Source organism: Chelon labrosus (assembly GCF_963514085.1).
Source record: "Chelon labrosus genome assembly, chromosome: 6".
Classification (NCBI taxonomy): Eukaryota; Metazoa; Chordata; class Actinopteri; order Mugiliformes; family Mugilidae; genus Chelon; species Chelon labrosus.
The window spans coordinates 940689-956889 of record NC_140342.1 but is presented as its reverse complement, the minus strand read 5'-3'; the positions used below and the strand labels follow the sequence as shown (position 1 = coordinate 956889).

Here is a 16201-nt window from a genome sequence, read left to right as displayed (position 1 = left end):
TGGTTGGATGAATGACGTTATTCGTTGTCAGGACTTCTCGGTGCATTTAAAGGAGGCTGTGTGTCACTGAGTTGCAGCATGTGCGAGGCGCTGCAAACGGCTTTTAATTTTTGGTAACGCATGAGTACTCTAACGCGTTACTTTTATTCATAGGTAACGCGGTAATGTAATGGATTACTTTTAATTGATGGTAACGTTGTAACCTAACTAACTACTTTCCAAAGTAACTATACCCAACACTGGTGGTGGTGAGTCATGTCACTTACAGAAATTTTGTGATGACTCTGCAGTTGTAGGGTGTGTAAGTGGGGAACAGGAGGAAGAGGAGGAGTATAAAAGGCTGGTGGACAAATTTGTGGAGTGGAAGGAATCACCTGCTGCTTATAGTGGACAAGATTAAAGAGATGGTGATTGATTTCAGGAGGAAGGGAACAGCTTCTTTGGTAGGGATGTGGAGTTGGTGGTGGAGTACAAATACCTGGGAGTGACCATCGACAACGGACTGAATTGTGCAAGAAGAGGTGCAGCAGACTCTATTTCCTGAGGAAGCTGAGGTCCTTCAACGTGTGCAGCAAGATGCTGGAAATCTTTTACCAGTCTATTGTGGCAGCATTGCAGCCAGTGAGACCAACAGACTGAATAAACTGATCAGGAATGCTGGCTCTGTCATTGGCTGCAGACAGGAGACTATTTTATTATTTTATTATTCTTATTAGGGGGGAACAGTGGCGAGGTGGTTAGCACTGATGCCTCACAGCAAGAAGGTCCCGGGTTCGAATCCATGGGCCGACTGGGCCTTTCTGTGTGGAGTTTGCATGTTTTCCCTGTGTCTGCGTGGATTCTATCCGAGTACAAGACATGCTTGTTGGGTTCATTGGTGATTCTAAATTGGCCATAGGTGTGCATGTCAGTGTGAATGGTTGTCTGTCTCTCTGAGTTAGCCCTGCGATAGACTGGTGACCTGTCCAGGGTGTACCCCGCCTCTCGCCTGATGACAGCTGGGATAGGCTCCAGCAGACCCTGCGACCCTTCACAGGAACAATGAATGAATTATTCTTATAAATATTGTGTATGTAGATTTGTGTTTTTATTGTTTATTTTAGTATTTTGTTATATATTATGTAATAATAGTAAGGTATCTGTCTAATCTGGTATGCTGAGTGCCTGTACATTGCTGCTGCAACAGCAGTTTGGGATTAATAAAGTACCTATCTATTTATTACCATGACATTTGGTTCACACATTCAGATCTTTCTTAATTAAATGTGATGACCCTTTAACTGTACTTCACTAAATCCAAAGGTCAGTCAGATCCATATTTTAGTTAGTCTACAAGCTTTGATTTATGACTAATTTTCAAATCTAATGACATTCTAGTTATTTTGCAGTATCAGTTGTTATTTCAGTTTGGCAGTATATGTTTTATCGTATATTTTTACAATTTCCATAATTGTAATAGTAGTAACCATTTCCCTGTATGTTCAGATTCTGATATTGTATTTAAGTGAGTTACTGTAAATGCATGGTTTTGACTTTGTTTTTCCCCAAGTAATATACGTGCATTGATTGTGTGTGTACTTGTGTGCATGTAGAATGCCATCGCTGGCAGAGCAGCTGCAGAACCTGCGAAGTCGGACTCAAGTGTGTCTGTACTCTGGGGGCACAGTGGTGGAGATGCGGGCCGGAGTGATGGCCATGGCTAGTTTGCCCTTACCGCCCTGCTCCAAATACTGCCACATTGCTGCAGAGACCATGGTCATAGAAAATAGCTTTGGCAGCAACAGGAAGGAGGTGAGAGTAAAGACATAAGATAGACAACCAAGAGTTCACACCTAGAATGTTAATTACGTTTGTCTTTTACTGACATATTGCAGCAATGCTGGTAACTGTATATTGTTAGCAATGGATATTGGGTCTATTATTGATAACAACATTATCAATAAAAACATGGAGGCTAAGAAATGTGAGACTAAACGTTTGATTCACACTTCAATAATGACTGTTTTCCGTGTCAGAGACTGTACAGAACTTTCGTTTTTAATTTCATTAACTTTAGTTATATAGTGTCAATAACAATACAAATCATCTCAAGACACTTTACAACACTCGGTCTGAAACCTGGGGCTGCTTTGCTGCATCTGGCACAGGGTGTCAGACACAACACTATCAAGGCATTCTGGAAATGTGCTGCATACTGTCAGAAAGCTTGGTCTCAGTTGCAGGTCATGGGTCCTCCAACAGGATAATGACCAAAAACATAGCCCAAAACACCCAAGAATGGCTAAGGACAAAACATTGGACTATTCTGAAGTGGCCTTCTATGAGGCCCGATCTAAATTCTTATAAGCATCTGTGGACGGAGCTGAAACAAGCAGTGTGGAGAAGGCACCCTTCATCTGAAACAGCTAGACCAGTTTTCTCACGAGGAGTGGGCCAAAATACCTGTGGACAGGTGCAGAAGTCTCATACAGAGTTACAGAAATCGCTTGATTGTAGTTATTGCCTCAAAAGGTTGTGCCACAAATATTAAGTTAAAGGTACCATCATTTTTGTCCAAGCTAGTTTCATTAGTTCATTTTTTGTAAATTATTCTGGTAAACCAAAATTGAAAAGCGATGTCTGATTTTCATTTGTAAATTTTCAATACATTTTTATTTATTACTACTTTTGGCAGTTTCAAGTTATTTTAGTGACCTTTGTTGTTTTTTATTTCTTTAACAGAAGGCTACCAACAATTTTGTCCAAAAATGAAAAAAATTAAATGAAGGCCAATTTGATTCAGATTTTAGATGAAGATGGCAAGAGTAAACTATCCAAGGGACTTTACGAGAGCGTTTAATGTCATTCAGCCTGGTGAGACACAGGGAGAGCAAGGCCCAGAGGCATAGTAACCGGAACCTCCAAGTGCTGCAAACTAGCTCCTACTGCATTAGTCAGGAGGAGGATTAAATGGCTTGCAGCAAGCAATTTAGGACGATGCTGACTAAATAGGAAAGTGAAGGGAAAAGCCAGTGGGAAGCGTCTTACTTACCATCATTCAGTCAGAATTGATACTGAATGGTTTGGAGTGAAGGAAAAGAAGGGTTCGGGAATATCCTAAGTAAAAAAACAGAGAGTGATCAAGATTTGCAGAATCCAGCAGTAGATGAAAGCATTGAAGACGCAATACAAGGAGTCAGGAGAGAAGGAGCACATTGGCTTGCCCCAGCTGATTTACATCCTTCATCAGAAGATCAGTGTTCATCAGAAGTGACCTAGGCTGAGCTCTGGAAAGACAAACCTAACTCATCATCAAATTTCTCATCCAGGCAGTGTATGACATGCTTCCAAGCCTGTCAAATCTCCACAATCGGGGCACAGCAGAGTTACCAGCATTGAGTTCTAAGCGAGGTACCCTTGAGCACATACTCAGCTGCTGTGCAAAGGCACCTAGAGAGGGACATTACAGATGGAGACACGATTAGGTCTTTCATATTTGAAGGTCGCTTAAGTCATCAGCACAGGACTTGAGTGGTTGAAGAAGGTGCTAACCATTGAAGACTGGAAACTGTTAATGGACTTAAGTTCCCCAGCAACATCCCAATGACCACCTGAAAGCATTCTCTATAACTAGTCGTGTTTGTGCGACCTATAAATTGTGTGACATACACAGAGAAACTCTACACTGGTGTAATTAAAGAAAAATAATTACACGTGGTTTAAGAGAAAGTAAGGGGAGGCATAAGTTGCTGACCTTTTCAGACGCTATGTTGACCGCTTGTGTTATAAGATAATATAAGCTAACCTTTAATTAGGGCGTGACAATATGCCAACAGGGGGCGCTACATATGACACGGAAACATTTCATATGACTTTAAGGCCTATAGCTTTTGAAGTATTCACACAATCCTTATGAAACTTAGCAACCGTCATTATGGTTGTGTACAATCAAGTTTTGTGAAATTCGGCCTGTACGGGTTGCTACAACGGCTACATGTTTATAGCTCACAAACCACTACAGTAAACTGCTTGAAATCTGACAATAATATTCTGTGGATGACTCCTTACAAGGGGCGGCACAGTGGCGAGGTGGTTAGCACTGATGCCTCACAGCGAGAAGGTCCCGGGTTCGAATCCATGGGCCGTCTTTGTGGAGTTTGCATGTTCTCACTCTGTTCTCTCCGGGTACTCCAGCTTCCTCCCACCATCCAAAGACATGCTCATTAGGTTAATTGGTGATTCTAAATTGGCCGTAGGTGTGCGTGTGAGTGTGAATGGTTGTCTGTCTCTTTGTGTTAGCCCTGTAATAGACTGGAGACCTGTCCAGGGTGTACCCTGCCTCTCGTCCGATGACAGCTAGGATAGGCTCCAGCAGACCCCACGACCCTTAACAGGAACAAGCGGTTACAGAAGATGAATGAATGACTCCTTACAAGCCCGCCAAGTTTGGTGCAATACGGTCTGTAGGGGCAGTAATGGTGCAGTAACTTATGCCTCTGCATAAGAATAATGGTAATTTAGTTTTATTCAGTTAAGCTCGGGGGTGACTTCGCCACGGCATGGACCCCATCTAGTTTATATTTAATAATTTATCCCACAGTGGGGAAATTTGCAGTGTTACAGCAGCATATACGGACAGTGCACAAGACAAGGAAAACATTTAATGCATTGTATTGCATTATGCATTGGTTTAATTGTGTTTTTTGTTTGGACAACATGTTTACATCTGTGAATGTACATTTATTAAGCTCTGTTTTTACTATAATGACTGTAATGCCACTGACCATATCCCTGTGAAGTGAACAGTAAATTGTAATTTATTCTGTTCTATTTATTACAAATGGAGTACAATTAAAATGGCTAAAAATGTTGCAGTTTGATTTAGGTGTACCCCTAAATGTTGTGTTGGCACTCACTGCACTAGTTTTACTTTACAAAGATGTCTGATAATGATAACATAACAACTACATTGTTGTTACATTCAAAATCAGTTGAAGGCTATTGAGAGCAGTTTCTAATTTAAATTTAATTTGGCGCTAAAAACTATTTAAATTTAACTTCTGTTCTTATCTTCTGCAGACTCTTGCATCTCTTCAGCGTTTGTCTACGGCACTGAACATTTTGGAAAAGTACGGCTGTAATTTGACAAATCCCAACAGGCCAAAGTACTGGAGGACCGTGAAACACAACAACCCCGTCTTCAGGGCCACTGTTGATGCTATTCAGGTATCAAAAACCAGAACTAAAATATATACTGCCTCACCTTATAAATTTCCCAAGTAACACCTGTTAAAAACTTGATTGATCATGTGATAAATCAATAATTAAGTGCATTGTACTCAGCAGGAGAGGTTGCTGTATGTTGCTTGTGTAAATTGCCACACTATAGTTCTTTTGGGTCTCATCTTTTTAGCCTTTACAACTTTGACTAAGATTATAAACGATTGTGGCTATATTTAAAGCTGTTAAAGTTACAAACATATCTCTGCAGAACAAGCTGCAATCCACAAAAGAAATGGTGCTAGGTCATCTCTCCAGCACCACATCCCTTTTAAACCTTTTCAAAGGACCAAAGCAGTGGAAATAGTGCACCATTTCAAATACCTCAGTATTAAACTCAGTTTTGACCGTCATATTAAAAGAGGAGCATCCAAAGAAAAGCAGCCATCCGTAAACTACAGTCAGGTCCATGAATATTGGGACATCGACAATATTTGGCACTATACACCACCACAATGGATTTGAAATGAAACGAACAAGATGTGCTTTAACTGCAGACTTTCAGCTTTAATTTGAGGGTATTTACATCCAAATCAGGTGAATGATGTAGGAATTACAACAGTTTGTATGTGTGCCTCCCACTTTTTAAGGGACCAAAAGTAATGGGACAATTGGCTGCTCAGCTGTTCCATGTCCAGGTGTGTGTTATTCCCTCATTATCCCATTTACAAGGAGCAGATAAAAGGTCTAGAGTTCATTTGAAGTGTGCTATTTGCATTTGGAATCTGTTGCTGTCAACTCTCAATATGAGATCCAAAGAGCTGTCACTATCAGTGAAGCAAGCCATCATTAGGCTGAACAATCAAAACAAACACATCAGGGAGATAGCAAAAACATTAGGTGTGGCCAAATCAACTGTTTGGAACATTCTTAAAAAGAAAGAACGCACCGGTGAGCTCAGCAACACCAAAAGACCACGGAAGACCACAGAAAACAACTGTGGTGGATGACTGAAGAATTCTTTCCCTGGTGAAGAAAACTCCCTTCACAACAGTTGGCCAGATCAAGAACACTCTCCAGGAGGTAGGTGTATGTGTGTCAAAGTCAACAACCAAGAGAAGAATTCACCAGAGTGAATACAGAGGGTTCACCACAAGATGTAAACCATTGGTGAGCCTCAAAAACAGGAAGGCCAGATTAGAGTTTGCCAAACAACATCTAAAAAAGCCTTCACAGTTCTGGAACAACATCCTGTGGACAGATGAGACACAGATCAACTTGTACCAGAGTGATGGGAAGAGAAGAGTATGGAGAAGGAAAGGAACTGCTCATGATCCAAAGCATACCACCTCATCAGTGAAGCATGGTGGTGGTAGTGTCATGGCATGGGCATGTATGGCTGCCAGTGGAACTGGTTCCCTTGTATTTATCGATGATGTGACTGCTGACAAAAGCAGCAGGATGAATTCTGAAGTGTTTCGGGCAATATTATCTGCTCATATTCAGCCAAATGCTTCAGAACTCATTGGACAGCACTTCACAGTGCCGATGGACAATGACCTGCGGCATACTGCGAAAGCAACCAAAGAGTTTTTTAAGACAAAGAAGTGGAATGTTATGCAATGGCCAAGTCAATCACCTGGCCAAGTCATGCTTTATGTCATGAATTGGGCAAAACTCATGTGTATAACTAAGTGCTGCAAAGATAATTGGTCTGAACTTGATAACAAGGCCATTACACACATTGCTGTTGCAACTTTGGTGCACAGTTACATGGCTGTATGTGATATGAAGCAAAAGGTGTGCAGCCAATTTGTACATTGATTAGCTGAATGGCAGTGTGACAAAGTGGGTGAGAACCACACCATTTGTCCCATTTACCATTTCACGTTTTGAGTCTGTCTCCTACTAATTACTACCACTCTGGTCAGGCTTCCCCACAGGCAGCTATACCGCTATTGAATTTTGAGGCAGATTTTTCCACTGGATCAAGACTTATTTCTTACCCCGGCTGACGTGCATCAATATCAATACAAGAGGCGCTTTACAGAACCCAGCCTGAAAGCCCCAGAGCAAACGCTAACTCAACAATATTCAGCCAAGTTGCAAAAAAATAGCAGTAGCAAATTACAGGTAAACAAGCCACGCGGGGTGCTTGCTGCGCTCAGAGATGGCATCATCCAGGTCAGAGGTTAGTAGGTCAAACTACACACTCCGGATGATGATAACAGGTAACTCTGGACTCAACGGGGGAATAGCACTAGCGTATCATAACAAAATATTGGTGAAATTAACGAGTTTCGCGGCAGATAATGCATTATTTAGAGGCTGCGTTTCGGTGCCCCGACCACTCCCACTATATGGATATATGCGGCGCTCCGCTGGACCTAAATATCTTTCAAAGGACTAAAAATGACACCCGGTATATGGGTGAGTAAACGATCATATTATATGCCAGAAATAAGGTCCAGGTTGTAAAAAAAAAAACAGTAGTTTCCCTTTAAGCCTCACCTTAAAAGTAGAGAGGGTGTCTGCCTCCCAACCCAAACTGGGAGCTCTTTCCAGAGGAGAGGGGCTTGGTAGCTGAACGCTCTACCTTGGATTCTGTGGCACTCTAGGAACCACAAGTAAATATTTAGGCCCTTTCGGGGCTTAAATATTCACCTCATCAAATGAAAGAAGAATAAAATAAACCAAGATATCTTGCTCAACCTTTTGATAAAGTTTACAGTTATGGCTGGCTCATGTGACCCTAAACTGTACCTTAGTTATGCTGCAGTAGGTTGGTGGAGGATGTATATTGACGCACTGACCATCTCTCCTCTTTTACTTCCCTTTCATTTGTATTCTACCATTGCCTATCATTATCTTGGAAAGAAATTTCAATCCTGCATGTGTTGCACATGTCAGAATTGACAATAAAGCTGACTTTGACTTGACTTGTGACAGATGGCCACCTAACCTTGTTCTGATTCTCTCTAAAATTTCCAATTATATAATGCTTAAGTTGGAATTGTTGACTTTATGTTTTTAATATTGTAAGGCATTTAATTGAATTATGAATGTCTTGGCCTCCTCATCATGTGCAAGATTATGATTACAGTATGTTTGCCTTTCAATGATTTTAGGAAACCTAACCTCCCTGATAATCTCACATACCACACAGATTTTGTCCTGATCCATTACTAAACTTTCTTTACTTTGTCCTATTCTCTCTGCTCCCAGGGAGGACGAACAGTGCTCTGTCTATATGGTTACTCCAATCAGCAGCGAGATGGACTCAGTTTCCCTGATGATGTCACAGATCCTGATGTAGGCAGAGTTGCTGCAGTAACTCTAGAAGTAATGAGCCTGAGGATGGAACTTGAAATGCTTATTAAGGTTTGTGTGTATTTTCTATGTGCCTGTTATTGGTTACAGTAGCACATTTTCTTTTTCTTATTGTACTAGACTTTCCCCAGTTTACACAATCAAAAATGGATCGCTACCCTATCTACCCAGATCTTTGCAGGCCAATATACTACATATGGCCCTTGACACTGGCCCCTACTTGTATAGTATTAACAGGTTTTGGATATAGCTGATGATTTTCATATAAAATTGTTTCCACAATATTTTTTTAAAGCAATGCATCTACATAAAACATAGGTACCATGAGAAAATCTTACTGAAAATGTACTACTGCAAGTAGGAGTCTTCAGGCCACACGCATTAAGTCTTGGTCTTGATCTTCACTATGTGAACTAAGCCTTTTGCATCTGGCATCTCCCATTACTCTTCCCAGCATCCAAGCTATTCAGGATGCAGTTGCAGTCGTAGAGCAGACAAAAACAAGTTTACAATGTAACTCACTCCTGCAGCAGATTTAATTTATGAATTTATTCAACTTCCGGGTCTCGGGTCACAAAAACAAACCTTGGCCTGTAAAATGCACAGAAGGAGTACATTACATACATCAGACCGTATCAACACCCAGCCCTACATTTCCACTTCATTTTTCCTGTTTGATCTCTTTAGCTTTGTGGAAAAAGTCTTTGACTTGGTGTAAGTCTTTTTTCTCCCCTGACACCATTATGGTATCTGAATCAAAATGTCTGATTCTTGTATAAAGGATCTTAATGATATTAAGAAATATTAATGAAAGCTTGTTTGGTTTGATCCCAGGAGGCTCATCCCCAGCCTGAGTTCTATGAGAGAATCATCCCTACTCTGAGACACAAGGTAGAAGTCCATCATATTGTCAGTGTTTACTGACAGTCTACTGCATGGCTTTTATAGAATGAAACCAGAAATTATTTACTCTACAGGGGACAATTTACTTGCCACACCAATTTATAAAAGATGTGTGCTGAGTGACCTGAATACCATTTTGACTTTAATCATATGTGCTCACAGGTTACACATGTAAAAAAGATATACCAAGGTTTTCACACTTTTATTCATATTTGACACAATGGCTCAAAAACACAAAATATTGCTGTGGTCCTTAGAATATTATATCTTAAAATAAACCATTGTTTAAACAAGCATTTTTAAAATAATTTTTCAATAACCCAGCATCTGTTAGTCAAGTAAGTCAGTCCAGGACTCTTCAGTGCTGCTCTGGAGGTAGTTTATTTGTAGTACTATAAAAACTACAGCAAATTAAATGATAAATACCTAAAATAAATGTATAATTTATTGTTGTACTATTCAATTATTTTTCCTACCTCACCATCATAGCACAGTACTGATGACCCCACCAGACATTCATCCAAAGTTAATAATAGGAACTAGATACAGCACTCAAGAAAAAGTTTAAATGACCAGCGTCACATGTGGTTTCCCAGTTAATTGTTTGCAAAATAATGTCAGTTATTTATTTATTGTACTTCGTGGCCCAAGAGAAACTCTGTCTTATGAAGCCATCTTTTGTGGTTACTTGTTGGTATTAGTATTGGATTACACAGTGTGAATCTTCTTATTTCTAAGTGTAGTGTAAGTAGTGTTTCTACTGTAACCTGATGCCAATTTTAGATTTCATCTCTTCTCTTAGGATGTGGGTCTCAACACTGATACTGTGATCAACTCCTCCTCCTCCACTCAATGTCATCCAGACAACCAGACCAAGACTCTAGCCATCTCCCATTGCTCCTCCAATGAGAACAGCTATGGTCGTCCCCTGTCTACCAAACACCAAAGTCTAAGACCAATTAAAGCGTTTGCCACCTCCTCAAATAAACAATCAGGTGAGGAGATCATTGTTTTACTGCATTGACATATGCACTTGTGGTTGTTTATGTGTTTAGAATGCATACTGTTTAATAATATAATATTCACACAGGCACACTGTGGTATTTAGTAAAAATATAACTAGCCGGAGAGCTTCTCTGTGCCTCAGTCTCCCTGCTTTATTCACTCTTCTTCTACCATGCTCACAGCAACCAGTCTACAACGCAACACACATTCCTGCAGCGCCCTCTATGTTCACATCTCCATAGCACAACACAACATTTCCATTTACTCCCACAGGCTGATTAAACAAAGCATTTCTAAGGTAACAGCATTCTGTAATAATAACAAATATCAACTGCCTCAAGTATCATTAATGAACAGCAGGAATATCAAAATATGTAACTTAATAAGTCACAGAATCTTTCAACAGGATGGTATGTAGGATTAAAACAAATAAACATTTTCAGGCCAGATTTTGTAATGCGCCTTGAGACGATTTATATTGTTATTGGCGCTATGTAAATAAAATTAAAATTGAAACTGAAATTCACTTTTTATATTCACATCCTTTGACTCTTTAAATTATATTCATTGTATGAAATAATTAACCACTAGAAAACATTACCTTTTTTGACTCAGTCCTCAGTGTCACATGAATTAACAGTAACAAACCATTATAACAGTATGGAATCTGTGGCACCCAACATTACTGTAACGTTTTGTAGTTAAGGAACACTTTTAGAACATTTCCTTTTTTATAAGGACCAATAAATCAGTGCATAAATCATGTATTCCTTTATCTATGAAAACCTGTTAGCCAACGGGGCAGCATAAGTCCATCATGTCAATTTATGTTTAGTTCTGTTGTGTTCTATTAGTTGACATTGTTGCTGTGGTTGTCAAGCATCTTTTTTTTTTTTGCCCGAGCAAGAGCCACATATTGGAAGTGTCAGACTGACGGAGTTTATGGTGTTGGTGTGGGATACAGTCGACGGCCCGTGTTTAAGCTTCAATTGTCTTGCAGAAAAGCCTTTGTAGCTTCTTTTGTGTGAGACACTAAGAATAGAGATTTCATTGTTGCAAAGCATTACTTTCTACTGTGTTTTTATGTGTGACGTTGTCGACTAGTCAACGTTGACTGGACTTTCACCACATATTAGTAGACTTTAAAAAATAAGTGTTCAACTCCTTCGTAGTTAGTGAAAGGAAATGTTTTAGAAAGTACTGATGCTTTTCTCTTTATATATTTTATTTATGCACTGCACTGTCTATTACAGTTTTTGCATAGTATACAGTATTACTGTTTTTTTTGTGTCTCCATTTTAGTGAACTGCACTATTTGTGGAATATTCCGTATCTCTGCGCACTGCCTCACCTGCCTCCAGGGGCTCTGCTCAGACTGTGACAGACTGTATCACTCCTACCCTGAGAGAGCTAATCATCGTCGAACAGCCATCACATCATCATCATCTACATCATCATCCAAAAACAGGAGCAGTCACAGGTCAGGATCAGAAGTTCTGGCTGTATCAACTGGTAATACTAAGATCCCTCTGGTCCACAACTCATGCCATTTCTGACTCTATATGAGATCTACATGAAGTAACAGGTCAATCCAGTTTTGCCTCTCATGTAGTGAGGAGTGTGGAATCCGGGTGGGAAGACTGTGCACAAGGGTACAAGAGTTCGTCCTTCACAGAAATTTATTATCGAACATACACATCCAAATAGTGCAGTGCAGATAGCTGAACAGCTCTGAAACACAATAACAGTTTTACACAAGGATGCATAACGGATTCATGTCAAGTGCAAAATCTCTACCAAGTTTATTTGTTCTGATTCACCATTCAGAACAAATGGTAGGATCTATATTACGATCAACAAAGGAAGCATAAAACAGCTTTCTTCTTTCATTAACCAAGATTTTTGCTTTAATTCCCGGCCCTTTTCCCGTTTAAACCTGTCTTATAGATAATCACGCAGTTGACATGAACACAGAACTCTAATGCACGCCACTGGGACGACAGGGTAGAAGTCCAAATAAGTCTTAAATTGAGGCGAATAATGTTTGCTTCACAGGAGGCTGTCGGAGAAGGGCTAACAAATCCAACAAGGCTTAGACTTAGATGAGGTCAAAAACAGGCTGCATTAAAAAAAAAACACTTCAGAAAAAAAGGCTAGAAGGCTCAAGAAGAAGTACAAACATTATCTGGCACAATAAGAATACACTGTGACAGGAAGACACTGGTGAAACCCACCAGGGCAAACAAACAGACAAGGCAGAAAGTGAGGTGTTAAACTGTGCATTAATGTGAGTGCTAGCGCAAATAAATATATAAATGTGTGGAAACTGTATAACAATTCCTTTTCCTTTTTTCTTCCCTTGTTTCAGTTCCTCCATCTGGCATTGCCTTCACTGCACTAAAGTCAACTCTATCCAGGATTTGCTATGTGTGGAGTGTGAGCGCCTTCGCTTGGAATCAATGAACTCAAAAGCAGATGAATGTCAACCTGCCACTATCACTGGTCTGTGTTGTCTTTTGGTGTTTCCAACAGCTCCTATAATCCCAGTTCCCTTTTTCTTTTACTATTTGAGTTTCCTCCCCAATATGAGATGAAAACAAATTAACCTGTTACTCTTCGCTTATACTCCACTGGAGATAAAGTAGCTGTTGATTTAAAAACAAAAATACGTTGAAGTTTGGATTCTGCTCATAAAATATGTTGTCTAATAGGACTATTTTTACATTCACGCAGCCTGTTGTATTTGTGAAAATAAATTCTTTATACTGCTCTGTTTTCAGGCCAAGTTGCAGACCTCTTCATTTTCAGTACTGTCACCACAAGGAACTGATGTGTGTATGTTTTAATGGGTTTTTCCTTAGAGTGGCATTGTAAGAGCTGCACAATGGTGAATGCAGCCAGCAGTATTCTGTGTGAGGTGTGTGAAAGACCTCGTTTGGCCACACGACCTCCAGTGACCCCGTCACACCCACCAATCACCCCCCCTAGACCACCAGCACCAGTACTGGGCATGCCTGGTGATCCTGACAGCCAGGTCAGTTAACACCTTTATTTAAGTTGGTTAACACATTCATGTTGAACTTTGAAAATATATTTTTTTGTTTTTCCTTTTGTTTGTGGGTGGTGGAGGCCTACCTGCCATCTGCATTGTAATTTTGGGCATATTAACGGAATATTATAGTCCCTTATTACAGCCCCACAGAGCGGCTAAATTCTTGTTATGCACAACAGACCTCAGACCTTAATGCATATTTAGTACAGTGTATTTACAAAAAGCGGTCCCCGTGGTAATCGGAACACTGGCTCAAGTCCTGTGCCTGAGCTCTGGTAAAGGACCCGAGTTCGAAGGAAAATGACCGCACATGGGGCAAGAGGGAAATGTTTTTGTTTTAGTAATATGTACCGCCTGGCCAAGAAAAAAAGTCGCCATCGAAAAAAAAAAAGGTCACACACTCTAATATTTTGTTGGACCGCCTTTAGCTTTCATTACAGCACGCATTCGCTGTGGCATTGTTTCCCATTGCTTCTGCAATGTCACAAGATTTATTTCCACCCAGTGTTGCATCAATTTTTCACCAAGATCTTGTATTGATGATGGGAGAGTCTGACCACTGTGCAAAGCCTTCTCCAGCACATCCCAGAGATTCTCAATGGGGTTAAGGTTTGCAAAAGACATTATGTACTCTGCCCCAAGCTATATACAGTTGAGGCTGAAATTATTAGTCCCCCTATGAAATTAAAAAAAATTTCAAAATTTTCCCAAGTGCTTTTTTAGTAGAGCATGGAATTTTCAAAATAGCATTTCTAAACATACTAGTTTTCTTTAGAAAGCATACATTACTTCAATTTGCACACAATAACAGAATTGTTCAAAAAAATAAAAAATTACCAAGGTCAATATTATTAGCCCCCTTAAGAATTGACCATTTTATTTAGCCATAGCACAAACCACTGTTGTGCAATGATGTGCTTTGACTTTGTAATGCTCAAAGCTTGTAAAATCAAGTTAAAATTAAGAGTTATCTCCCAATTTACACACAGTATAAATCCTCCAGTAAGGGTTTTGGCTGGCACTTGAGGAAGCATCGTGCCAAAAACAAAAGAAATCAGTTTAGACTTGCGAAAGAGAATTGTTGATGCTCACAAAGCAGGAGAAGGATACACAAAGTTATCACAGCCACTGTGCGAATTACCCCACCATATTTGGGGGGTACTGCTCCTTCACTTCTATGACCATCATGGTCTACTACTGTATCAACCCCCACCATGATCGCAAAAACACATCCAAGGTCTAAACATGCGACAAATTGATCATCAGTATCTCATTATTGCTATTATAGATCCAAAGAGATCTGTTTGATCAACTTCCAAAAGTTAGAATAGTTGAATACACTGAAATACTATTCTAACGAGTATAATACTGCCTATTTCATGAAATCTTGATTTGGTTCATTTTTAGATAGGCTATCATTAGACCTGGAGGTAAGGCAGAACTTTCTCATATGCTGGGATAAACTGAAATCAATTTTCTATTATATCTATTACATTTCTATTATATTTTCTATGGTGGTAGTCAGTGTCAGTAAATCAACACGTAAAAAAAAAGATATTAAATAATAGAAATAGAAAAAATAGAAAACTATACTAACCAATTAAAAACAAATTCAAATACTAGCATGGTATTCAGCTGCTCTTGGCTCTGGCTGAGATTGTAATTTTATGTAGGCTTAGCTACATCAGTACTTCTAATAACAAACAACACAGGACATGTGTCAAATTCATTTCTCAGGGCACAATTGATTCATAATGAAATGAGAATGGAAACCTATAGAGTTTTTACCTGCCTACCTCACCATACAGCTATAAGCTAAGCTTGCTTGAAATAGAGACTTAGCTTGCTAACTAACGTTGGTAATTAACGTTCTTCTAACGTCGGAGTGCACTTTACTAGCCAAGACGTGACATGAGCTATGAAAGAACAAAACACTTTAATAAATGTAAAATCACGCGTTTTCAACAAGCCAAACTTCTGCTGGCAACTTACATTTACCCATGCACATCAGGCTCAGCAGTGAAATCAACCAACTGCAGGAATTTACCCGGCGTTTTTATCGCGTTTTATGATACCTACCTCCTGCACTTGAGAAAGTTGCGGCATCTGCGTCGGAAGCTTATAACGCCACAGAGGTGAAAAATGGTATGGTCCAAAACGGGGGTTCCGAAATAGCAACATTAAAATATCCCTACAGTGAAAATGGGAGTTAACTTGTAGGCTATTGTTATTTTTATTATTATTATTTTCACAACATCAGAAAAAATTACTTGACCCCCCCCAAAAGTGATATTTCTGTCTCTTTGGGGGGTACTGGGTCTTCAATGGGGGATACAGTACCCCCCAGTACCGCCCGTAATTCGAACTATGATCACAGCGTTTCCAAGTGTCAAGAAGTGGAGTGAGAACCATCATCAAGAAATTAAAAGAAAGCCACATTGTACGGAACAAGCCTGGCAGAGGTAGGAAGCAAAGTATTTCAAAGACCCTGGAAAGAAAGATGTGTCTAAAGACCCCAGAACAACCGCCAAGACACTAGGGAATGACGTTAGCCTTGTTGGGAATTGTAGTCTCAAAGAAGACAATCACTAGAGTTCTGCACAGGAATGGACTGCGAGGTTGCAGACCAAGAAAAACTCCGCTTCTGCAGAAGAGACCTTAAAGGCAGACTGAAGTATGCTAAGGACAACCTGGACAAAGATGATGCATACT

General features: G+C 39.9%; 1 protein-coding gene across 1 annotated transcript in view; it reads left to right on the top strand.

Annotated features, from left to right (window-relative positions):
- The first annotated feature begins 1477 nt into the window (after positions 1-1477).
- Positions 1478-16201, top strand: part of rnf31 (ring finger protein 31) — a 56915-nt gene continuing 42191 nt past the window's right edge. Inside the window, exons 1-8 of the mRNA XM_084546204.1 lie at positions 1478-1791; positions 5059-5205; positions 8425-8580; positions 9364-9420; positions 10235-10427; positions 11740-11917; positions 12806-12939; positions 13299-13471. Of these exons, the coding sequence (XP_084402330.1) occupies positions 1594-1791; positions 5059-5205; positions 8425-8580; positions 9364-9420; positions 10235-10427; positions 11740-11917; positions 12806-12939; positions 13299-13471 (1236 nt within the window). The 5' untranslated portion in view covers positions 1478-1593. The remainder of the gene's footprint in view (positions 1792-5058; positions 5206-8424; positions 8581-9363; positions 9421-10234; positions 10428-11739; positions 11918-12805; positions 12940-13298; positions 13472-16201) is intronic.